This window comes from Sceloporus undulatus, chromosome 1 (assembly GCF_019175285.1).
Source record: "Sceloporus undulatus isolate JIND9_A2432 ecotype Alabama chromosome 1, SceUnd_v1.1, whole genome shotgun sequence".
Lineage (NCBI taxonomy): Eukaryota > Metazoa > Chordata > Lepidosauria > Squamata > Phrynosomatidae > Sceloporus > Sceloporus undulatus.
This window is the reverse complement of record NC_056522.1, coordinates 238,586,120-238,611,409: the sequence shown is the minus strand read 5'-3', so window position 1 is coordinate 238,611,409 and position 25,290 is coordinate 238,586,120. Positions and strand designations below refer to the sequence as shown.

General features: G+C 39.9%; 1 protein-coding gene across 1 annotated transcript; it reads right to left on the bottom strand.

Moving 5' to 3' along the window:
• Nucleotides 1-3,411: 3,411 nt before the first annotated feature.
• CCDC14 (coiled-coil domain containing 14) lies at nt 3,412-24,982 on the bottom strand. Its single transcript, XM_042444978.1, has 13 exons — nt 24,832-24,982; nt 23,151-23,206; nt 21,873-21,948; nt 20,080-20,152; nt 19,851-19,991; nt 19,043-19,288; nt 18,833-18,930; nt 16,758-17,328; nt 13,063-13,204; nt 11,548-11,627; nt 9,036-9,254; nt 8,810-8,942; nt 3,412-4,633 (listed from the first exon to the last, which is right to left on the bottom strand). The coding sequence occupies exons 1-13, from the start codon at nt 24,865-24,867 to the stop codon at nt 3,673-3,675; spliced, it is 2,832 nt and encodes a 943-aa protein (XP_042300912.1). The 5' UTR covers nt 24,868-24,982; the 3' UTR covers nt 3,412-3,672.
• Between the last annotated feature and the right edge of the window lie 308 nt (nt 24,983-25,290).

Genomic DNA, 25,290 nt, shown 5'->3' with positions numbered 1-25,290 from the left:
TGTAGCAAGGATTCTGGCCAATTAGGAGATGGATGATGGCAGGATGAGTGCTGTGAGAGTTTAGGGAAAAGAGGCAATTGTAATTAAATCAACTAGGAAAGAGATCAAACTTCTTTAAAGAGAAGTTGTCGCACAAGCACACACAAACCTTGTTTTATGTCAATCTACTGTGTGAGCCTTTTCTGTCAAGAACTTCTTGGGCGCTGGCCAAGTACCTATAGACACAAGTGCCAGTATATTTGGAATCACCTTGTTTTCCTTGAGACAGCACAGCATTGGGTTCTAAGAAATGAATAAAGATGGGAGAGGGGCAACAGGATAGCAATGTAGGGTTGTGTCATAGTCTCCAATAAAGCAGAAACTAAAATGCTAGCAAAAAGTGCTCACCCCAAAAATGAAACAAACTTGTAGTTTGCTTACCAATGTAATATCCTTCTTGGTCAAGATAGATGGCTGGGGAAGACTTTCCCAAGTTTCACTCCCCAGGTTTATACACACAAGATGCAGTGACTGAGTGATGACTGTCACTGTCTTAGACCAACTAATGGATGTTCACATAAGCAGGTATTGCTCTCAGAGGAGAGGGCAACTAATTTATTACATATTCTCACTTTTCTGATCCAAATCTACTCATTATTTGCTGTTACCAAAACAAAAAACCAGACCTGAGCTAAAATTCTGAAGCCAGATTTTTTGTTTATCACTGTTCCCACTATTTGCAGGTTTGGCCCAAGAACATCAGCTAGATCCTTCAACTCAAGTGTTAAAGCTGAATACTTGAAACCTTGGATAATATGGCTTGAGTAGTCCTCTCTTACCCTGCTCTAGCACTGCAGAGCTCTCCACTTGCTCTTAACTTCCTCAAGATGATAATGAGGGGGCCCTTAAACTGATGAGGTTATGTGTAGGTATCAGAAAGTACAAAGTAGGGCAAGACTGGCAATCTACAAACTTGGTTAACACATTGTTTAGTCCAAATTTTAAGTAGATAAAAATTAGCTAAACAACTCTGTCTCCCAATACAGTTGCACAGAAGATCCTAGCATTTCCCAGACAAGAAATAGTAATGTAGTCCTATCTTCTAGCAGCTAATCAAACAGGGAGTTTCCTTACTTTGTTGGTGCCACTACAGGACTGTTCTTCTTTACTATCTAATAAGTGTACTTATGTCATCGGACATTTGTAGAAAGAAGGTTTATATTGCTGAAAGTTAAAACGCATTGTGCAACTGTTTTATTTATTTAGTTAATGGGTTTACCCTTTAAAAAGGAAAACAGAGGGACAACATGCATAGGCTGCAAATGGAAGATAATGTCTAGATGCCCCACAAGCTTGAACAAATTGATCATGCCAAGGCCATGTTAAAGGTAAAGGTAAAGATTTCCCCTTTGACAAAGTTGTCATGTCTGACTGTAGGGGGCTATACTCACCTCCATGACTAAGCCAAAGAGCCAGTGTTGTCAAAGACAACTCTTTGATCATGTGGCCAGCATGACCGCACTGAAGTGGTATCTATTTATCTCTTTGCACTTTCTTTTTTTACATGCTTTCGAACTGCTAGATTGGCAGAAGCTGGGATGGGAGCTCATTCCATCACATGGCACTTGGGTTCAAACCTTGCACTCGTCTTAACCGCTGAGCCACAAATGGACCATTCCAAGGCCAGGGTATACATGCAATTTAGAAGCACCCCTAAAAGCAAGGGAGCAAATAGACTATATGGCTTTACTTGTTGAACATTTCCCTATTAGGATTAACTACAAGGCTAAGGTGAACCTTTCCCCCTGTAGCCAAGGGTTATGGCAAGAAACAGAAAATCTTAATAGTTGGACGGGACCACAATGGACATCTACTCCCAACTGCTCACCCTGTAGGAATAAAGTGAGTCATTTGTATCCATTAGGGTTTGGTTCCAGGACCCCTGTGGATACGAAAATCCATGGATCCTCAAGTTCCATTAAATACAATGGCATAGTGAAATGGTGTATCTTATGTAAAATGGCAAAATCATTTGCTTTTTGGATTGTATAATTTTTTTTGCGTATTTTCAAGCCATGCATGGTTGAATCCATGGATGAAGAATCTGTGGATACAGAGGGTCGACTGTACATAAATGTAACATTTCTGAAATATGCCTATCCAACCTATGTTTAGAGACGTCGAAGGCTTTCATGGCCGGCATCCATAGTTTTTTGTGGCTTTTTTGGGCTATGTGGCCATGTTCTAGAAGAGTTTCTTCCTGATGTTTCGCCAGCATCTGTGGCTGGAAAAAACTATGTTTAGAGACTTCTAAATTAGACCACTCTCTCACTCTATTCTACTCTGATCTTAAGGTAAGGAAGTTCTTCCTAATATTTAGGTGGAATCACCTGTAATTTGAATCCCTTTGTTCTTCTGCTGTAATCCCTATAGTAGCAGAAACCAAGCCTTCTCCATCTTCTACATGACAATCTTCAAATATTTAGACAGCAATTGTGGCACCTCTCAATCTTCTCTTCTCCAAGCTAAACATAGCCAACTCCCTAAATCTTTCTTCACCTTTGATGATCTTGGTTGCTCTGGTCTGGACATGTTCCAGCTTGCTGATATCCCTCTTGAACTATGGTGTCTATAATTGCACACAGTATTTCACATGAAAATTGACCGTTGATGTTCCTATTGATGCAGCCTATAATTTCACTAGCTTTTGGGTCACAACATCACTCTACTGACTCATGTTTAGCTTGTGGTCTGCTAAAGATCATTAGGTCCTTTTCATATGTAGTGTTTTAAAACCAGGTGTCACCCTTTCTATATTTGTGCATTTTTTCTTTCCTAGTGGTCTCAAAATGGATTATTTCTGCAGTGTGTGTTGGACCCTTGTAACTTACATGTATCCCTGTTGAAATTAATTCTGTTTTGGCCTAATGCTCCTGTCCTTCCAAGCCATTTTGAATTTTGCACCTACCCCTACCCTTCACCAAAAAATTTGGTGCAACCTACAATTTGATAAATGTCTTCTATTCCATCAACCAAATCATTTATAAAGATGTTGAACACCACCAGCACTATTACAAGGAAAGTTTTGTGTGGGGCGTGATGATGATGTCCATGTGCTGCAGCGCCCAGACAGCACTGCGCGGAGTCATGATTACACGCGAGTGTGCCAATGGCGCCCCATGTGCGGCATAAAAAGAACCCACCAGGAGTAGGTTCTCTTTAGGCCTCCTGGAGGCTGTGCCATTTGTCTGCTGCGGCCTCCATCTGGGGCAGAAAGGGGCGGTGTCTCACTCTCCTTTTCTGCCACTCTGTATCCCCCCCTAAATTTAATTATGTAGCCTATGCCCTTAATCTGTATGCTTTTGAAAAAAGGACTTTTTGAGATAAATTAACAAGGGACATCTATAGAAAATAAGTATGCTCTGTCCATGTATTAAAGAGGTTCTTCTTTATTAGAATAATTAAATTTCTTTACATTAAATTACATTCTTAATTTTTTAATCATTAATTAATTTTCACTTGTGAAACACCTTTGATTTATCAGTAAGAAAATAAGTAAAAATTTTCATCAACAATTCAAGGGGCACCCAGCTATAAAAATACAGTACAAATGGTATTATAAATAATCCATATTTCAAAGAAGTGTCTACCACCACCACCACCACCACCACCACCTGTTCTGAAGAAATTCATTTAAGGAGTTGCAGTTCTTTTCAAACTATTCTGCAAAGTTTTTTGCAGTCTAGCTATGTTAGCATCTAAGGCTGCTAGGCCATTTTTGAAGTCTTCTTCATCTCTAGATGTGAATGTTGAAAAGGAAGATACAGTACATTCAGATTTTCCTGACATCCAGTCAAAAGTTGAAAAACTGGAATCAGGAGCAGAAATTCCAGCGTCTTTGCCGTGCATATTTTCTTTCTGATGTGAAATGGGAACATAAAGGAATTTATCAGGATGAAGTCTGTCTGGATTGTCCGAAATCACTTTAGCAGCTCCACTGATTGTTTCTTTTGGCTGCAACTGGAACCTCTTGCCTTCCAGCACTGCTGTCCTTCCTGAAGTTTCAGCTTTATTTTCAACAGTCTTTTTTGGACAATAGCTACTGTAGAATTTGTTGTCCATTACCCCAAATCTACTTGTTTGCTTAGAATCAATCAAGTCACAGTTCAGTTTTTTGGGGACTTGGCGTTGTGTGTCTGTCCTTCTCTCAGCTGTTGTTGCTGGGTTTTGAGATGGATTGCCACTCAATGTAATGTAAATAGTCTCATCCGGCCCAGGTCCTTCCACTAAAGTACTTGAGTTACTGGCTCCTTCAACATCAGGCTTCAGAAAGGTAAAAACATTCCTGGGAGCCACAATTTCCTCTTCAATAGAACTCTTTTGAGAAGAGTAATCTGCTGCCCTGATGTCATCTGCTTGATTTGGCTCTTTCATCTCTGTCTTTGATAAGAGAGCTTCTGCATTTATCATAACAGGATCAGTTTCTAATTTTTTGAGGTAGTTCATTATGGAATCACTTAGAGGGTATGCCTCTGGCTGCAGCTGTTTCTCATGAAATTCCAAGACAGCTTTTGACAGGCTCCTTTCATGTTTTGGTGCAGCAGTGTCCACAGTGAGATCAGCAAGAAGTTTGGACATACTGCCCTGCAAAGCCCTGTCAAGAACAGTTCAAAGGTTAATTAGGACTTCAAATAAGGCAGAAGCTGAATACTTCATATCTGTTTCGACTTGTTAGATCCAGGCAGCAAATCTGTGCCCTGCTTAATTTAACTTGTTTCTGAGTAAACATTGGGGTAAGGCTGTAAAATTCTTTCAGGGGATGGTACACATTGCCTTTGATGCAGCAGAATACCTAACCTGGCATAATTATGTACTTCTATACTACGGAGTACTAAAACCATTTTAAATCATACCTACAGAACTTCAGGCACATGAAGTATGCTTAAAGTTAAAGACAAACTACAAAAAAGAGGCATTCATAAAATACATTCCAAATTGTTGTTATACTGAAGTGAGATCCAGTGCTGTACAGTGGTTTGAGCACTGAACTACAACTGTTCAAATCAGGGTTCGACTTCCTGCTCAGCCATAAAGACTGACTGGGTGATTTGGGCAGGTCATACTCTCTCAGCCTCAGAGGAAGACAAACTTCCTCTGAACAAATCTTGCCAAGAAGATGGTAAATCTGCCAGAGGTCAGAAATGACTCGAAGGCCACAGCAACAAAGAACATTATCTAATGGTTTAAATTAAAAGATGAACTACTTTAGGTGGATTTTGGAGGCTTGGAAAAGTACCACCCTCCAGAGGTTGTTGGACTGCATCTCTCAGCATTCCTTGCCACTGGCTAAATCTCACCCTGGTCCATATAGAGGGAGTAGGAAGAGAATCCGTGCATGTGTAGAGCAGCCTGTGAACAATGAGAGGTGTCACACTCTCAGCATGACTAACATCCTCCTCCCTCACACCCATAAGGGAGCTACTTTGATGGCACATGGTTTCAGAGAGAAAGTTCTATAACCAGGTGTGGGAAGGGATGCCATGTAAATGAGGAAAACGCATGGAACTGGCCTTCGTGCAAACACTCCAATCCCCCAGGTTGGAACCACAAAGCAATGGCTCCTCCATGCCAGACACCATGAGTTTAAGGGCCCAAAAAAATCTGAAAAACCAGACAGTAAATTTGAGTCCAAGGTACCCTCTGTGAAGTCGCACTAATTAAATTATTCCAATGACGTTTAAGCAAGTATTGATCATGGTTGGGTAAGAGGTAAATGCATGCCAAGTCCAGCCCTTTTGTTCCCCTTCCTGAATAACTCCTGAGTAAAATTTTAACTTTACAAATGGGATCCATGGCTGAATGAAAAGTAGTATGCATACATGATACACTGGTGACTATTATTCCTCTCCAGCTAGTGAGATCATGTGCAAGCTCAGTGATTCAGAAAGTAAGAATAAAAGCTGAACACTAATGACAATCCATAAATATATCAATTATAGATGTTTTATTTTCCATGAGGAAAATAGGTTTCAGGTCATTCCATGAATCACTATCACCACCTTATGGCCAGCTACTGCCATCACAGGACAAGATCTCACATTTGTTATGTGGCTACATGTTGAGTCTGACCTATGGCAGCACCATCACACCAGTGTTTTTGCCAAGATTTGTTCAGAGGGGTTTGCTATTGCTGTCCTCTGAATATAACCTAACAGTAGTAACTCTTAAATTATCTGTAGTATCTCTTAAATTAAATTAAATTATGTGGGGGACCTGCAGAGGTGTTTTCCCAATTTGTCAGGGACTGGCACATTTGTACCCTTATATTACAACAGTTTCTTTCCTTCCTGGAAATTCAGCATGGACCAGCAGTTAACACTGTCCCCACACCACCACTTTCAATAGCAGTGGCCTACAACATCCTGGCAGAATCCCTTCCAAGCACTAACCAGGCCTGACCAGGCCTAGCTTCCAATGTCACCCAAAATATAACTTTAGGATTACACATGCCACTACACATATTGCAGCAAATAAACATTAGTGCCCTCTTCATTCAACATCCCACCCAGTCATTTGAATACACTCCCACCCAGACCAGGGAAGCTTCTCTGCTCCAATGAGTCTCTCAACATCCCAGAGCAGATTTAGAAAGGCGGGATAAGACAGTGGCAGGGAGGGGAACCTATTCTGCCAGCAGTATCTATGCTATTGGCAGTAAGGTACTACATATGGTCAAACAATCAAGTACTGGACATTCCTTCATCTCAGTAGTCTCGACTCCCAGGACTCCAGGGCAGTCCTAGGTGCACCCTGATGCCGGCATAGCACCTAGTGGAGCCTAACTTGAAGGTTTGCTACCTCTTCCCACAGTCTTACACAGCTGGGATTTAAGACTTCCAGGACTTAAAAATCAGATGGCTGACTCCCATTCCCCCTCATTAACTATTTATCCAGAGAGGGTAGGAATCATGAGAACCTCTAGATGTTGGACTGCAAGTCCTAGATGCCCTAATCAACAGAACCAATGGAGATGAATCCTGGGAGCTGAAGTCGGACATCTGGAGGGCTGCACGATTCTTCCTCCAGATGTAGCCTGAGTTCATTACAACTTCAAAACTTGCACACTGTTGGTGCCATAATGACCAGCCTACATAAAAATATTACTCTGATATAGATTTAGGAATTTTGCTTATGGGCTTTCATGACTATCAATGCTTGCTCCACACCTGACTCATTAAACAGTATGTCAGAAGCAAATGAAGTGAGGGGGAACAGAGACTGCTTCCAGATCTGATTAAACAGCTGGAGATAAATATTGCCAGAATTCTTTATTTCAATTTGTGCTATTAGTCTCTTCTAACGTAACCCAGTGGGTGAAGTCTTAGATTGTGGTGGGACAAGTGAGGCCTTGGGATGGCATGTGCCCTCTTTCCCCCTGGCTAATCTTTTACCGCACCAGCATTCCCAGACCATCCTCCTCCTGGCACAGAAAAGGTGAGCTCCTGTTCCTGAAAGCTTGCCCTAACTATTTGATCAAGAACGTTTTTCCAAAACCAAAATCATGGGTGGGTGGAAGGAACTATGTGGCTGTTACAATGGTAGAAAACTGGCCCTGGCCCACCCCATCTCAGATCAATTGGATTCTTATAACAAAATAGCAAAGTGATCATTAGAAGGGTTTCTATGGTTGACAAACAGAAGTAGAGCTCAGAACACTGCCTTGCTTTGATATCATCTTACAAGACAGTCAGCTTTCAAACACTAGTACAGCAGAAACACTTCATATAAGTGCCAGAAATTATTTGCATGGCACTTTTTACAAAAAATAATTAACAATATAGAAATATTATCTGTAGACCAAGGTCATTTTACCTCACCAAATATGAAATTTATGACACACTGGTTCTGTAATATTTATCCATTGTTTACTTCAAAGATTAAAAAAAAAATCAAGTGGAGAGCTGAAGTGGTGTAGTGGTTTGAGTCCCGGATTATGGAAACCAGGATTGGAATCATCATTTGGCCATGGATGCTCTGGTGAACCTAGGGTAAGTCACTCTCTTTCTCAATCTCAGATAAAAACAAAGGCAAATCGCTTCTGAACAAATCTTGACTAGAAAACCTTGTGACAGGTTTGCCTCAGAGCTGCCATAAGTCAGGGACAACTTGAAGGCACACAATAGTAAACAGGCATCTAGCATTTTTAAAAACCTTGAATTGCAAGGCATATTCTTTTGACACCTGTGGTAGACAGCTATGCCCTGCTCCAATTCCAGGTATTAAAAATCCTACCCAGAAAATTAATCTGAAAGATTTTCCGACCACTTTGAGTATGAGCATTTTTGAACTGGCTCACTCATTACAGATGAATCTTGCTGGTTTCAGAGATATGAGAGCTTTTAGCTAGCTAAGAAATTAACTTTTTTCTACTGTTTCTCCCATCCTCAACTATCCCAAAATGGATTTTAGAGACCTTTATTATGTCCACCCCATATTGAGCAGGCAAACTTTGAAACTTTCAGGTTTTTTATTTCAAGGCCAGAATCTTGTTGATGCACTGTGTCAACTCAAATAGGAATGGAAGGAGGAAAGATTCCACAAGCGCAGCAGCCAGGGAAAAAGGCAGGCACTGGAGAAACTGGGTGCATGGTTCTTTGGGACCAAGAGAAACTGGTTCTCTGCCTTCCTTTTGCCTCTGCTGTGCAACCTGGGAAAAGTGCAACCACTAATACTGTGCACTAATACAGTTCTGGCCTGAATGTCTAGACTAGGTCAGGAAATGTGCTGATTGTATTGAATGAAAAACAATGAAAAGAAAAGGTAATGTTACCGAGTCAATTCACGCAGTCTATTAACTTCTGCATCTCGTTGCCGCAATGTTATGTTCAAAATCTGGTTCTCTTTCTCAGCAGCTTCTAACTTATATTGGAAATGCTTAATGTTGGTCAACATCTCATCTGCTTCTATGATACATATTCATAAAATATAAATGTTAATGGTTATGTTAAAATGAACACATAAATATTGTAATCTCCCCCAATGGTCAACACACACACCAAGTTTAAGCTTTGTTGATTCAATATCATGCTGCTGTCTCCTTTCAAGCAGCTCTTGTTCTCGCTCGTGGATTATTCTAGTTTGTCTTTTGTTTTCTTCTTTTTGGCTTTCTAAGATTTTAATGAGCTCTTCATTTTTATTTTGCAGTGACTCAATGCTTTTTACAGATTCACTCAGTTGAGCCTGCAATGTCACATTCAGAGACCGTAGGGAGATAACTATGGGAGGGAAACAAAACAGTTTGAATGACAAAATTAGCTCCACCAGCAGATATTTTACTAAGAAAGAAAAGGAACTTGTAATCGCTAGGATCAGTTAGTGCAACACATCTTACTCAGGGCTACTGTTAGAGAAGGACTAAACATTCTAGGCAGTGCAGAATGTCACACTGCCTCCTTATGGAAATAAACATGAGATGTTCTGAATGGATGCACAGTTGATATTCATTTACTTCCAGACCAAAGTAAGGAATGTGTTGCTCTTTCAATGTTGAATTGGAGCTCTTAGCAGTCCCAGCAATCACTAGGGTTGATGGGAGCTGCAGAGTAACAGCATTTGGAGAACACCTTGTTCCTTACTTCTGTTCTGTGCCAAAATCAGGATACTTTCATGGCTGGAACTTGCCTAGGAAGCAGCAGCTGTAATGCTGAAACTATAATTAGCTGACAATAGTTATTGTCCAATTCCCATATTTTTCTCCATATAATCATGTGCCTGAATGCATACAGAATTTCAGCAACATGAAACAGCTCTTGAGATTTAAATATTTACACTATGAATAAAACAACTGTAGAATAAATTAAGCCAAAATTCCATTGCTAGCCAAACGTAAGTTGGGATACTACAATGGAAAACTTGAGGGTATCACTCACCATCTTCTCTAGTTGGTGCTTTTTATTTATCCTGTCCTCAGACTCCATTCACTTCATAATCTCCAACCCATTAGGGCCAAAAAGTGCTCTTCAGAAACCTGCTGATTTTACATGATTACATAAAATAACCACGTGCTCATCAACAGATAATGTCACTTGCCCTGCACCTTGGGTTTAAGAGAATCTGAGGTTGAGTCTCCCTTATCTGAAATTCTAAATGTTCCAAAATCCATAACTTTTTGAGCACCAATGTGACAGGGAAGCAGTGGAGAAGGAGGCAGCAGCAAGCCCCAACCATGCATTTTTTGGATGGGAGATGGTGCAGCTAGGTTTACAGCCAAATTCTGGACAAGCAGCAGCCATTGTAGCTGCTCCTCCACTCAAACTCCCACCCAGCAGCTAGAATGAGGTCCAGCATGTGGAAACAGCAGCTGCTGGTGACAGTCCCCAGACTTGACATCCCTCTCCTCTCTCTCCCCTTCCACCGCCAGATCCCAATCAGGGTTTTTACTACTTAAGTCTTCTAAGATGTGTCAATAATCACAGTCAACTTTGGTAGCTGGGCTGCTCTATCCTGCCCTCCTTCCCCCCCATCTGTATCTGGCCACCCAGAGCCTGCAAGATGAGAATAGCTCTAGGTAGTACCCTGTCATCCGTGCCCAAGTGACAATGACAATACTTCCAGTGCCCCGAGGGCAAAGTGAGCTACTGTCCAGAGGAGGCACCTATCTCTCACAAGTAGTGATTCATGGCCACCTTCGCATCCAGGGCACCCAAGTGCATAGGAGCAGCCACAGTCCCAGGAAGAGCAATGGCAATAGTCGTACTACTGAGTACCTGGCTGCAGTGGCCCTTCCTCATCTGCCAGTGTGATGCTCTGCTGCTCCATCTGTGCTGGCTGGATCAGCTGGGGCACAGAGCTGAAGCTGCAAGTCAAGTCCCTTCATGACAGCAAGTAGCTCTTCTTTCTGTTCCTGCAGCACTAGGAGCCAGTACCCAGGGAGCAGCAGATGAGTGCTGAGGAACGGCTGCTTGCCGTTGTGGGAGGACTTCATTTGTAGCTTCAGATCTTTGCCCCGGCTGATCCTGCCACCACAGATGAAGCAGCAATGCATCATGCCAGAAGATGAGGAAAAGGAAATAGTGGAAGCAGTTGTCACTTCGGCTGGGGACTTGATATTATAACCATTGCTAACATGTCCCCTCCCCAGCACTGCAGCTACCCCTGTGTGCTTATGAACAGCAGACATGATGGTGGCCATGAGCTGCTGCTTACAGGAGATGAGCATCTCTTTCTCCAGATTCTCACTGTCATTTTGCCCTAAGGGAGCTGGAGCGGCCTGTGGCGCCTTAGTGGGGACAACAGCTGTGGAGTGTTCTGCAGAGCTGCTGTATTTCAAATATAAGTATACCAAAATATGAAAAATTTCAAACTCTGAAACCCTTGTGGTCCCAAGAGTTTTGGATAAGGGAGACACAACCTGTACTGTACTTGGAAATAACTGAGGAATGAACACAGGTAGAAAAGAGTTTCAAGCACCTAAATGTGTGTTGAGTAATGTATGAACACCTTCAGAATATTTACATTTCTCAAATTCTGAAGAAAGTGCATATTCAGATCTTTTACCTTAATACTTACATTCAAAGTTGCTGTCCAGATTACACTCCTTTTCAGCTCTCCTTTGATCTTTGAGCTGCTGATTCAGTATTCTTAATCTTCTACATATGAAATGGATAAAACTTATTTAAGAATTTTCTTAATGTCAGAATTGGATTATTTAATGATAAAAGGTTGGGGAAAAAGTTCTTCCTTTATTTGACTCAGATTTTATAGTTAACACTGTGTACATTGTGACAATACACTTAATCTTCTTGGAATTCTCTTCTGCAGAGAGCACTGTTTGGGACAACTGGCTTCTGTCTATTAAAACCCTGTTTTGAGACAAAAAGTCTCATCTAAGAATTATTTTGTTACCATTTCACATTGGCAACGTACAACCAGACTTAATGTTATTTTTTACTATGTGCTTTCAGATCGTTTCCGACTTATGGCAAGCCTAAGGTGAACCTATCATGGGGTTTTCTTGGCAACATTTGTTCAGACGGGGGTTTGCCATTGCTTTCTCCTGAGGCTGAGAGCATGTGACTTGCCCAAAGAGGGTTTCATGGTAGAGCTGGGAATTGAACCCTGGTCTCCATAATTGTAGTCCAACAATCAAACTACTAATCAGCAAAAACAGTAAAAAAAAATGACCTGAATGTAATTAAATCCAACTGCTGGCCCTTATTAGTGTAGACCCACTGAATAAAATAACCGAATGATAAGTCAAAACTTATGTAAAATATCCGCCTTGGATCTCATCTTGGGGGAAAGGTTAGGGGAGTATAAATCCAGTAAAATAAATACATAAATCTCAGTGATTCTGCTTTAGTAAGGGCTAGGAACTTAATTTTAGGATAGGCTTATGTCAGTCACCAATAATAATGTTATTATAAATATACAGTAAGTATTATATACAAACTAATCTTAATTATTATCACTGACATACAACCATTAATAATATGCTAGTGTTTGTAAATCTGTCTGCATATTTAATTGCTCTCTGTGGACTTGCTCCTCAGTTCAAAGCAGATAGCTGCTGCGTGGCACCTGCTGTCCTTCCAGTCCTTTTGCAAATGCTCCTTCTCCAATGAGCTCTACCTGAAAGGGAGGACTGGATGGGAGAAAAAGGTACACACTTCCCCACCTCCCGATCTTCTCTCTCCAAATTTTAAGCAGAAGATGCTGGAGCAGAAACAATGATATTCACAAGAACGTATGAATTTTGGTCCCATTGGAAGAAAGGTATATATAAACACTCTGCAGATATACTTTCTCTTTTCCTAAATTAGAAGAGACTTGGAAATACCACAAGTGTTGTACTTCCCAAATCCTTACTCATTTTAGTTCTACATTTCGTTTTTTAAAAGGGAGTTTTAAAGGTTTTGACCAAAAAGGGGTTTAGACATGTTATTTTAATAGCTATGTTTCTATTCCTTGAAAATATAGGACCAAAAACCTCATTTAAATGCCTCACTTTAACCTTACTCAAATATTTTCATAATTGTTTGAAACTATTGTCCAGTGGAACTGCATTATTCTCTCACAACCAACCTGCGCAACTGGGCATTTTCACTTCTGAGAGGCTGAAGAGCAAGTGCTACTTCTGCTTGCACATTTGTATTTCCAGCAGCAGCAGGCAAGAGTGATACAGTGTCTTCAACTTCAACAAGCAGTCTCAACATTTCTGAGTCATCTACAAGAAAGAGGAAAAATACATCTGGTAAGTTGTCAAACAGCCATTCTTCAGAACATGTTACTGTCAAAAACCGATCTTCCTAGAAAGTGTACTGACTGTACAGCCTAGGAGTAAAAGGATAAACCATCTCTGCATTAGCTTCCTCCTTGTGCTGCATTACAAATATGTTAAGACTGAACTCTGTCTACAATACATTTCTCTGTAAGGTTTGAATTCTGAAAGACTGAAATTTTTATGAGCCCTAATTTATGACTCATCTATACATCTTTCAGCCCTTTTTTGGATTGGAAGCATAACAGGAAGTTCTATTTCAAAATAGTAAAACCCTTCATTAAAGTCTCAAATAATATGCAAAACATAAGATTGGCAATACATTCCCAGCCTCACAAATTTGCTCACAGTTAAACGTTTGTTAAAAATCAATGCATTTTACTTCCATGATAAACTTCCACATTGTTGTTGCTGAGGTTGGATTGTACCTGCAGGTTACCAAATGTGTACCTTCTTCTGTTATAAGACTTGTACTATCAGTATGGGAATCCTCAGGTCAACTTTTATAAACCATGCATTTAATCAGTTGGATCTAGATAGGAAGTTAGCTCAATTTCTCATTACCTGTTTTCCATCTCAACCTGATTTTTAAAGATACCTTAAATTCCATTCCCTTATACCTTATAAATTCCACCATTTATTGGCCTGTCAATGCCGAACTTGAAAATATACTACCATGCATGCTGCTTAGAGTGGCTCAGAGAATGGATACAACTGAGAAATGAACCTTTGTTAGAATTAGAAAGATTTAATACAATCTATGGGTGGCACGCATATTTATAGTATGGAAAGCTGAAACAAAATAAACAGTTTAATGACCATGTTTTCAGAAGGGCACTATTGAGAATATGGAAAATATATAAGAAAAAAATATATAGGCAGATCCCCGATTGGGTTTCCCCACACGAGGCTTTTTTGAGGAGGGAAAAATTTGTGAATAAAGGCTGGTTAAAATACAAAGATGTTTTGAAAATAGAGAATGGGAAATATAAGATGAAAAGCCGGGAAGAATTGGCATATAAAGTGATAGAAATAAATTGGTTTCCCTATCGACAATTAAAAGAGAGATTCTTAACAGATACTAAACAAGGGAATATAACAAACTTAAAAATAGAATTGGATGAGATAATTATTGGGGAGGAAAGAAGTGTAATATCTACATTATATAAACTACATTATATAAACCAACTGGAAGCCTCAGAAACAAAACAAATATGGTAGAATGGGCAAAAAATGTTAAGCATAATATACCACTTATAAATTGGGAAAGAGTATGGGGAAAAGATCTAAAATTTACACTCTGTACAGATATTAAGGAAAACTTTATAAAAATGCTCTATGGATGGATGATATCTATCCCCCACAAGATTGGCCAAAATGTACAAAAAGAAAGAAAACCTATGATGGAGATGTCAGAAACAACTAGGTACCTTCTATCACATGTGGTGGACATGTTCCCAAGTTAAAAAAAAATTGGGCTTAAGTACAGTACACACAATTATACAGAAAACATTAAAAACTGAGATGGAACTGAAGCCAGAGATGTGTCTATTAAACACGGTGGAAGACACAAAAGCAAGGGGAAAACTTAAATAATTGTTGTATTTAATTTCTACAGGAAGGATAACTATTGCAAAAAAAGTGGAACGAATGTAAAGTTCCAAAAACTGGTGAATGGTTAAATAAAGCTTTGGGGTCATAGAAATGGACAATTTGACAAATATGTTGAAAGAGGAAGAATTTAAAGAAGAAAGAGGATGGGAATCCTTTATTGAATATTGCAATAAGTGATGGATGAGTAGTAATAAAAATACTATTAACAATGAGAAGGAGGTTGATGTATAAGGTTGTAGTTGGAAGTCGATAGCAGATAAAACCGAGCTTCAACAAATTTGGAAATATCTACTTTTTTTTGTATTGACTAATATGGTAAAAATTAGTTTATGGTAACTTTTAAAGATGACGTTCACATACTTTGAAAGAATATAAGTGATTTCAGTAAGGCCTTTGACAAGGTTTCCCATGACATTCTTGCAAACAAGCTTGCAAAATTTGGGCTAGACAAGGTAACTGTTACATGGATTTGTAATTGGTTGACTGGCTGAAGCCAAAGGGTGCTCAACAATGGCTCCTTTTCATCCTGGAGAGAAGTGACCAGTGGGGTCCCAAAGGGCTCTGTCCTGGGGCCAGTGCTATTCAACATCTTTATCAATGACTTGGATGACAGAATTGGGGGCATACTCATCAAATGTGCAGATGACACCAAATTAGGAGGAATAGCTAATACCCCAGAGGACAGGATCAAAATTCAAAATGACCTGAATAGACTAGAAAGCTGGGCCACAGCTAACAAAATGAAATTCAACACGGAGAAATGTAAGGTACTGCACTTAGGGTGGAAAAATAAAATGCACAGATATAGGATGGGGGACACCTGGCTTAATGAAACTACATGTGAAGGGGATCTAGGAGTCCAAGTAAACCACAAGTTGAACATGAGTCAACAGTGCGATGCAGCAGCTAACAAGGCCAATGCAATTTTAGGCTGCACCAATAAAAGTATAGTGTCTAGATCAAGAGAAGTAATAGTGCCACTAAATTCTGCTTTGGTCAGACCCTACCTGGAATATTGTGTCCACTTCTGGGAACCACAATTCAGAAAGGGCATTGAGAAACTGGAGCATGTCCAAAGGAGGGCGACTAAAATGGTGAAGGGTCTGGAAACCATGTCCTATGAGGAACAACTTAGGGAGCTGGCAATGTTTAGCCTGGAGAAGAGAAGGTTAAGAGGTGATATGATAGCCCTGTTTAAATATTTGAAGGGATGTCATATTGAGGAGGGAGCAAGCTTGTTTTCTACTGCTCCAGTAACTAGGACCCAGAACAATGGATGCAAGCTCCAGGAAAAGAGATCCCACCTCAACATTAGGAGGAACTTCCTGACAGTAAGGGCTGTTCGACAGTGGAACAAACTCCCTCCCTTCTTTGGAGGTCTTTAAACAGAGGCTGGATGGCCATCTGTCAGGGATGCTTTGACTGAGATTTCCTGCATGGCAGGGGGTTGGACTGGATGGCCCTTGTGGTCTCTTCCAACTCTACGATTCTATGATATAAAAGATAGATAAGGGAAGGAAATCAAGACAAGAGGGAGGAAGAAATAAGAAGGCTGTAAAAACCATGTATAACACAATAAGAACTTTTATGGGATGGAAGGGGTAGGCGTGGAGAAAGATAGGTTAAGATAATAATATAAATACTATACACAAGCTGTTTGCTATTTGTATTTTTAAATTTAATAAATTAAAAAAACAAATCCCACAATTTATATGATTAAAGAGGTACTAAACAAAGATCTTATTGGAACTTAAAGGTTAGCCTTGCATTGTTATATTTGTAGTTCATTGTGCAATGTTTAAAATAAAATTTAAAAAAACACACTATATTCAGAATATGAATACTGGGTATCTCTTAATCATATAAAGCAGAAAGCCCACCTTACCATGATCTGTTAGGAGGGTCTTCAGCTCTCCTAAAAGGTACTTCAATGTTTTCATTTTTTGAACTGTTTTTTGCAAGCTTGGGTTTTTTGGCTTTAAAACTTCCTTGTCAAAACTAGTCTGACAGCCTGTGTCTCTCACTGGTGCCATATCAACTCCATCCAAGTCCTCTTCTTCACTGGGAATACTCTCACTATATTCTTCAGCAGTATCTTCTTCTCTCACACTGAAGGGCTTGGACTGTATTTGATCAATGTCCTGGCACTTTTCATTGTTTTTTCCATTGTTCTTTTCATGTGCCTGCAATACAGCTAGGTGTGCTTGAATACACTTTATGAGATCTGCCTCTTTAAACCACTGCTCCTGGTTTCTTTGTTCTGACAAAGCCTCTCTGCTAGGAAGTACAGCAGGGACTGTAGATGGTACAAGATCACTAACAGCAGAAGGAATCATATGGGGACATGATGCAGTAGGCTGCACTTGGGGAGTAGAAGTTGAATCAGTGAAAGTTGTTGGCAAAAGCACAGGTCCTATATGTGATGCACACTGGCCACAGTTGTTTATGGAAACACCCTACAAAAAGTAAGATGGGAATCTTAATCTTGCACTGAAATTGCAATTTTTTTTTACAATTTAAGAAGGAAAGCCAATGATGTTAGCATTATACAGCACCCCCAATTCACCATTTGCGCATCTTCATTTCTGTGATAAATAAGAAGAGACAGTTCGTCTACTGCTTTCTTAAAAACCCTTCAAATGGGCACCACAGTTGGTAAAAACCTTCTTATTTAGGGCTAGGCTATTAGACCGCTTGATAACCAACACAAAGAGAAGCACTTGTATGAGATCATGTTAATAAGTACTTGAATTTGATAATTATTTAACTTGATACTACCAAAGATATATGGGAATGAATGCAGCAACAAAATTCTTCAAAAGAGTACCCAATCAACAAAAGGTGGATATTCCACTATCTTAACCTTGTTGCTACTGTGTTACAATATAAAAGAAGGGACAAGGAACAACTGCCTACTTTCTTTCTGGAGCAAGGAGGCAAGAGTGGAATACGGTAGGGAAAAAGGAGTATAAATATGATAGGGTTAAAGACGCGTGAAATTTTGCTCCTCACTACAAATTTTACGCCCTTCTGGCCGGCAAAAATAATTTGTTCAAATTGTATGCCCCCAAGAATGAGGTGGAATCTAGTGGGAGTAGAAGTATACGGTCCTGAAGAAATTAGTGGACTGCATCTCTTATTACCCTCACCACTGGCTACGTTGACCATAGCTAATGGGACTTCAACAACATCTGAGAGCTGCCCATTCACCATTCCGATCAAGGAAAATGTGTAACAAACAAATTATACTAATGAAACCCTGAACTATCAGGGTTGCAAAGAAAGGGCAGTGCAAAGAAATGAAGGGGGAAGATGCAAGGAATGTATTTGGGAATAGAAAGGCAAATTAATCTGCTCAGACATCAGCTAAGGCCTTATCCGTAGTGCAGAAATAATCCAGTTCGACACCACTTTCACTGCTAAGGTTCAGTGCTATGAAATTCTGCGAACTATAGTTTGTAGTGGCACCAGAGCTGTCAGACAGAAAAAGCCAAATGCCTATAAAAACTACAGTTCCCAGAATTCTATAGCATTGAGCCAAGGCAGTTAGTGGTGTCAAACTGGATTATTTCTGCAATGTGGATAAAGCGTCAGTCTTGGCACAATCTACTATGCTTAAAATAGAGTTCTGGCACCTTCTATATGGAATGAAAAGAATTTGAAGACAATCTTCACGCAATGATTCAATATGATGCCAAATGCAAAAGATGATTTGAAATATATTCATGCCTCCCCACTGAGTACCAAAATAAATTAGATGAAAAGATAAATTATTACTAATCTGTTACTAATTTGTATCCAGAACAATGCTTATTAAATTGCATTAAACTAATCAACACCCACTTGTAAATTACATCAGGGAAGATTTTAATCACAGCAAAATAAATTTTGCTATCAATAATTTGGACATGGTAACACATGGCAACCCAAATTTGACTTCAGCTTATGAAGGGTACTCACAGGCTGAATAACTGTAGGATTAGCTGCATGCTGTGGGGACAAAGCTGGTGTAGAAGAAGGTAAACGACTGTTGAATGCAGTAACAGGCTGATGTGTTCCTACCAGTGGAAGACAAAGAGTAAAACAAAATTAAAAAAAAATTAATTCAGAGGTGAACATTAAAAAAAGTAAAATTGCCATATGTATCTAAAACATAACTTTCAGATTCACCATTTTCAGGAATGATGGAAAGTGGTGCTTCAGGAATGTCATCAGACTTCTGTGGAAGCTGCATATTCAGCAGAGACATTTGTGTCTGTATCTGCTCACAGAGTTTCTGATGCATTACAGGAGAATGTTGAGAGCAAGGTATATAAACTGCTTGACCAGTAAGAGTTTGTTCAGTGTTCACAGTGGCTGCCTCTTTTCCACCTGCATTCAGATTACCCGAAGCAGTCTTCCTAGTTAACACAGGCACTATAAAAAAAGAAAAAGAGAAATATTAATACCATAGGATCTATTATACAGTAATCCAAACATAGCACTAACTCCCTTTCAGGGTTATTCTTGAAGTAACATTGAATATATGTAGCCTCAGTTATTACAATTATTCATATAATATAAAACTTCATTACTTATACAGCGACCAAAACATTTCATCCTTTCCTAACAATGCAATGCTTGGTATTATTTTTATGCCATACTCTGAGGCTCATTTGACAGAGTTTAAGTGGCCAGCATTTGGCCGAAGTGTTTAGTCCCACTAACAAAACCTGATATACTAATGGGTTATGGATGAAAATAAATGTCCTTGAAACAAATCTCATTTTCTAGTACAGGGGAACTGTACTGAATATTTATAGTGTAGTGATGTTATTTGAATACAGAGTTTTAACGAAAAGAGAAGAATGTAAACTGTTTTACAATTTTGCTAAAATTGTAATTATAAAAATGTAATTGACAAGGTCAATGCCGACTGGATAAATAAAATAAAGATAGAGTTTCAATATTTCTTTTAAAGGGAAAGAAACCTACTTACCTATTTCCTTATGTACATTTGTAGAAACAGGTTTCTTCTTTGGCCCTCTCTTCTTCAAACCACTTACTTTACTGAGTAAAGGTCTGCCAGTTGTTCTGACAACAGCTGCTTTTCCTGCCTTTCGACAGACTGTCTCCGTACCTAGCATCATTTGAAAGAATACTACTTAGCAATGAAACAAGCTATTTGTACAATGAACAGGGAATCCAAGAGATCAAAATGATGCTACCTTCAGAATCATTTTGTAATATGTCCTTTAGTAAAGCTGCACAACGATCGAGGCCATGATGAATAGTTGCAACCTGTGGAAATGTTGCAAGTTAATTTGCAAATAGTACTTTCTAATCCCTGAAAACAGCTAATTATTCACTGAGCTGGTAAATGCTCCAAACTATGTGTAACCTCTAGCAATACAAGCAAAACTTGCTCTGTTTTAGAGTTATGGAAACAGAGGACTTTTGCATATATTTAACTTTGCAGAAGTTATTTGAGGGGCAAAGTATGAACTTTTATAGACTTTCTAAGTTTTGACAGAAGGTTAAATATTTTAAAGCACTACTGTGTATCTGTTGAAATAGCACCATGTATTGTGGTGTATGTGTGAGTGAAAAGGAAAGGCAGTGAGTTGCTCAATACTTGAAAAATTGGTTGCAAGATTATTGGCATCACTGACTAATCACCTTTCTAGTTTGTGTTTCAGATCAAGATACTTCTTTGCATTTTCATATTTAACACATAATCCTTTAAGGATATAACACAAACACAAACAATCAACTTTATTCATTTAGGTTTCAAACAATGCATATTACAAAGTGTATCTGAAAAGGGGTGTGTGTGTGTGTGTGTGTGTGTGCATGCACACACACACATTATTCATATATTAACAAATAAAATGTATAAATTTGCTTTCACACAGCCCACAATATGAATGCAGGGTGTCCTAAAACACCACCAATTCTAAATCAAGGACTGGCAAAGTGAGGCTCATGAGCTGTTTGTGTTGCCCTAGGGGTCACAATACCACCAAACAACTTGTGGGGTTGCGGGAGGAATTTTGTCATCTTTTTTGGACTTTTTTGGACATCTTTTTTGGACATGTGCAAGCCTCTAAGTGGAAGTGATGTTCCTGGCCCTAAAATGGCTCAGGGGAGGCCAAAAACATGGCAAAATTGTCCTTCACACCTCCTAGATGGTATTGGGGGACATTTGGGGAGGGAAAAACAATTCCTTTTGCAAGATTCTGCAGCAGCCCTCAACCTCCAATAGTTTCCACTCTTGTTCCAAAGGCAGGACACTGAGTGAAATTCTTCACAAATTTTTCAGATTCAACCAATAGATAACCAATGCTACTGATATACCCAAGACAAATAAATACTCAGAAGAGTCACTTAAAAATGACCTAAAAATGTCCCTCTCTTCAATCTGTCAGCCACAAAACAATCCATATAACCACCTTCATTGTCTGTTAGGTACCAATGATACACTGTGGAACACACATACCGATGTAACTTGTAGTTTGTCCTTCACCTACTATCAATATACCAAACTCCAACACTGTTCATGTGGCTATTCAGAACGATTTTCAGTTACATCACTCACTGTTTAATGAACACCAAGAGCACGGCAAGACTAAATGGAATGGCATTTCAGCAGGAATGCTGTTAGACTGTGTAGATTTAACACTGCTATCTGTATCTATGCCACTGAAATTAATTTAATAAAATTAATAATAATAATAATAATAATAATAAAATTTATTTAGATCTATTGGATATATTTATTCTATGGTCAAAGTGTATTGACAAGATTAATCAAATAAATTAGGAAGACAAAGCTGGAAGAGTAGTGATGTGACAGAGTAGTGATCTAAAAGCCATCATAAACACGTACATTATATATATATATATATATATATATATATATATATATATATATATATATATATCAAGTGTACACTACAGTATTAAATATGTCACAAATAAGCAGCCTGAGTTTAATTTGTACCCTGCCTTCTTTCCTTACCTGATCTTCAGAGTCTGTGGAATACAGAGAATAACCACAGTCAGCATCTGAATGTGCCACTTTTCTCAGACCAACCCTTGAAGACAGAGGAAAATGTGCTGAAGATTTCATCATCAAACTATGAACAAAGGAAAACCTGGAAACTTTTTAACATCTAGGCAACAAGAAATGCTAATACATCATTGTAGAATCTTTAACACCAATTAAACTGTTTGAAGACACAGTATATTACATTTGGTAAGAGAACTGATACCTACATTATTAACACAATTAAAGCAAAATTAGATCCTCAGCAGCCAAATGTTGTCATTACATTTTTTGTTAACTAGTCTTAAAGGTTCAAAATAATTGTTTACTTGTTGCATGCCTTAAAGTTGTTTCAGACTGATGGACACACTAAGGTTTTTTTTGACAAGAGGAGGTTTACTCGTTCCTTCTTTTGAGGCTGAGAGAGTGTGACTTGCCCAAGTCACCCAGTGGGTTCCCATGGCTGAATGGGAATTTGAACCCTCATCTCGAGAGTCATAGTCCAGTGCTCAAACCCTACACTGCTGGCTCTCTGAAAGGAATTAGGATACCTCTACTGTAAGATTTTGCTTTTGTAAAGCCTGCAGGAATCAGGCAGTTTGGCAGCTACCAGTGCAACACCTATGGCAGCAGTGAGAAACCTGTGGCCCTCTACATTTTTTTGACTCCTATGCTCATCAGCACCACACAGAATTGGTTGATGATCAGGGAAGGTGGGAATTCTAGTTCAGAAACATCTGGGATATCACAGTACCTTCATCACGCTTTGATCACTGCGGAAAAGTGGTTTATAAATAAAACTTATTATTATTATTATTATTATCATCATCATCATCATCATCATCATCACCGGCCCAAAATACACTGCTGAAATAATCCAGTTTGAGACCGCTTTAACTGTCCTGGCTCTGTGTTAGGGCATCCTGGGAACTGTATTTTATTGTGGCACCAAGCTGTCAGAGGCAGCTAAAGGCCTCACAAAAGTACAGTTCCTAGAATTCTTTAGCATTGGGCCTGGGCCATTAATGCAGTCTCGATCTGGATTATTTCTGCACTGTGTTTTGGAGCCTAGAGAAAGTCTCTTCAGCCTAACTGATGTTGGAGGGGGCAACGTGTCCCCTCAATGTGCCAGAGACAGGTGCCATGTTTGTTTTAGGGACCCCAATTTGCACAGCACTAAGCTAGAGCTATTTTAACAATAAGTTGCGCATACTGTGCAGCACTAAAGTAAAAAAGAGAATATATCCTTACTGTTTTTTCCCACCGGTGAGTTTATTTGATCCAGTAAGTCTTCCTGAAGATACTACCTGTTGATAGTACAAGCAAGCAGTCATTATTTTGTATTAGTTTCCCTGAGAATTTTCAACAAGAAAAAGCACCTCTGGCTTATGAAAAAGCAAGACATGACAGATTTGCATTAAAACCTATTCAAAGTTGCATTTTGGACTTTAAAGTTACCATGTAAGTGATGTCTCCTTGGATGAAGAATTACCTTAAAAGATGACAGCTAAAATGAAACAAAACATATTGCCTTCATTTTTATTTCTTAACTATAAATGTCTTGAACATCAGTTTCAAGGGTCAACTCATATAAAACTTTGAACTGAACACCGAAACAAAACTTTATTTTTTCTTAAATCAGAACAAAACTTGGACCATTAATTGTCTCAAAGGCTCTGACCAACCAGAACAGAAGTAGAAATGTTCAAATCGCGCTACTGGTTCAGAGCGAAGACCCTTGCCTTCCTCTCAGGCTGAGAGAGTATGAACTGCCTGAAGTCAGCTAGTGGGTTTCCGTGGCCAAGTGGAGATTCGAACCTTGGTCTTGAAAACTGTAGTCCAATGCCCAAACTACTGACCATGTTGGCTCTCTGGGGTAAACTACCAGGGGCATATAACACTTTTGTGTTTTGTGAACTGAAGTGGCAGCCTATATACAGAAAGAGTCAAGGTTTTGTTGTTAATTTATAAAGGTCTAAACAACTTGGGACCTAGGTGCAAAACACACTGTTGAAATAATCCCGTTTGAGACCGCTTTAACTGCCCCAGTTCAATGCTAGGGAATTCTGGGAAATGTAGTGTTTGTGAGGCATTGAGCCTTCTCTCTGATCAGAGAGCTCTGGTGCCACAACAAACTATAGTTCCCAGGATTCCATAGCACTGAGCCAGGGTTCAGTGGATGATTTCTGCAATGTGGATGCAGCACAGGTTCCACTGATCTCAATAACATTTAGTCTTCTCTGTCAGAAAGCTCTGTGCCTCAACAAACTACAATTCCCAGGATTCCCTAGCAGTAAGCCAAGGCGTTTAAAGTGGTCTAAAACTGGATTATTTCTGCAGTGAGTTTTGGACCAGTATTTCATAGACCATAAAAGGTGTGTATGAGTCTCCCTTTTCCAAAATGCTTTGGACCAGAAGGGTATTGGATTTGGTATGTAACACACACACACACACACACCATAAATATATGTTTGTATATAAATATACACACACACACACACACACTGTGATACACACACACACATACTGTGTGTTTGTGTGTGTATATATTTATATATAGTGTATATATATATACACACACACATAAATACACTCTCTCTGTGTATATATATATATACACACACACACACACACACACACACATACTGTACACACATTCACACACATATATATTGTGTGTATATATTTGCATGTAGTATGTGCATAACGGAGGTATGTATGTTGGGTTCAAATCCCCTCTCGGCCATGGAAGCCCACTGGGGTGACCTTGGGCGGAGTCACACTCTCTCAGCCTCAGGGTCTCTGAGAGTCGGAAACGGCTCGAGGAAGGCACTGAGAGCAGCAACCAAGGAGCTGCAGGGAACTGCTTGCTTAGTGTCCCGTCCCTGCTCGTCTTCCTCCCTCTCCCCTCTGGTGGGTGCCTCCCTTTTACCTTGGGGGGGTTCCGGAGGGCCCCCGGCGGTGCCATCTGCAAAGAGAGAGAGACGCAGAAGAGGCCCCACTGCCGCCTCCTCCCGCTCCCCGCCCCGACTGAGGCCCCAACGGTTATCCAGGGAGAAAGGCCTCTCTCTGCTGCCTCCCCACAAGCCCCGCCCACTCACGCCCCTCCATTTTAGGCGGCGGCGGCGGCGGCGGCAGGCCGGGCGGGAAAGGAGCGCGCGCTGGGACAGAGCGGAGGGAGGATTCTCAATGGCGGAGAGTATCCCTCAGCTGGACCAATGGAGGGAGGGAGGGAGGGGGCGGGGCTTAATGGAGGCTGTGGCTTTTAGAGCCTCAGAAGGGAGGGAGGGTTTGCTGTCTTGACTTCCCCTGAGGCTGAGAGAGTGTGGCTTGGTCTCCTCCAACTCCATGATTCTATCAGGTATTCAGACTGGTCTCTCACCAAGCTACA

Bases quoted from the DNA above. Each gene is read 5' to 3' on its own strand.
- CCDC14 (XM_042444978.1), bottom strand. From the start codon at position 24,867: ATGGCACCGCCGGGGGCCCTCCGGAACCCCCCCAAG. The intron at 18,931-19,042 runs GTGAATCTGAAA...TTCCACTGGTAG, and splicing joins TTCCATCATTCCTGAAAATG to GAACACATCAGCCTGTTACT. The intron at 4,634-8,809 runs GTAACATTACCT...TGTTCTTGACAG, and splicing joins AGACTGCGTGAATTGACTCG to GGCTTTGCAGGGCAGTATGT.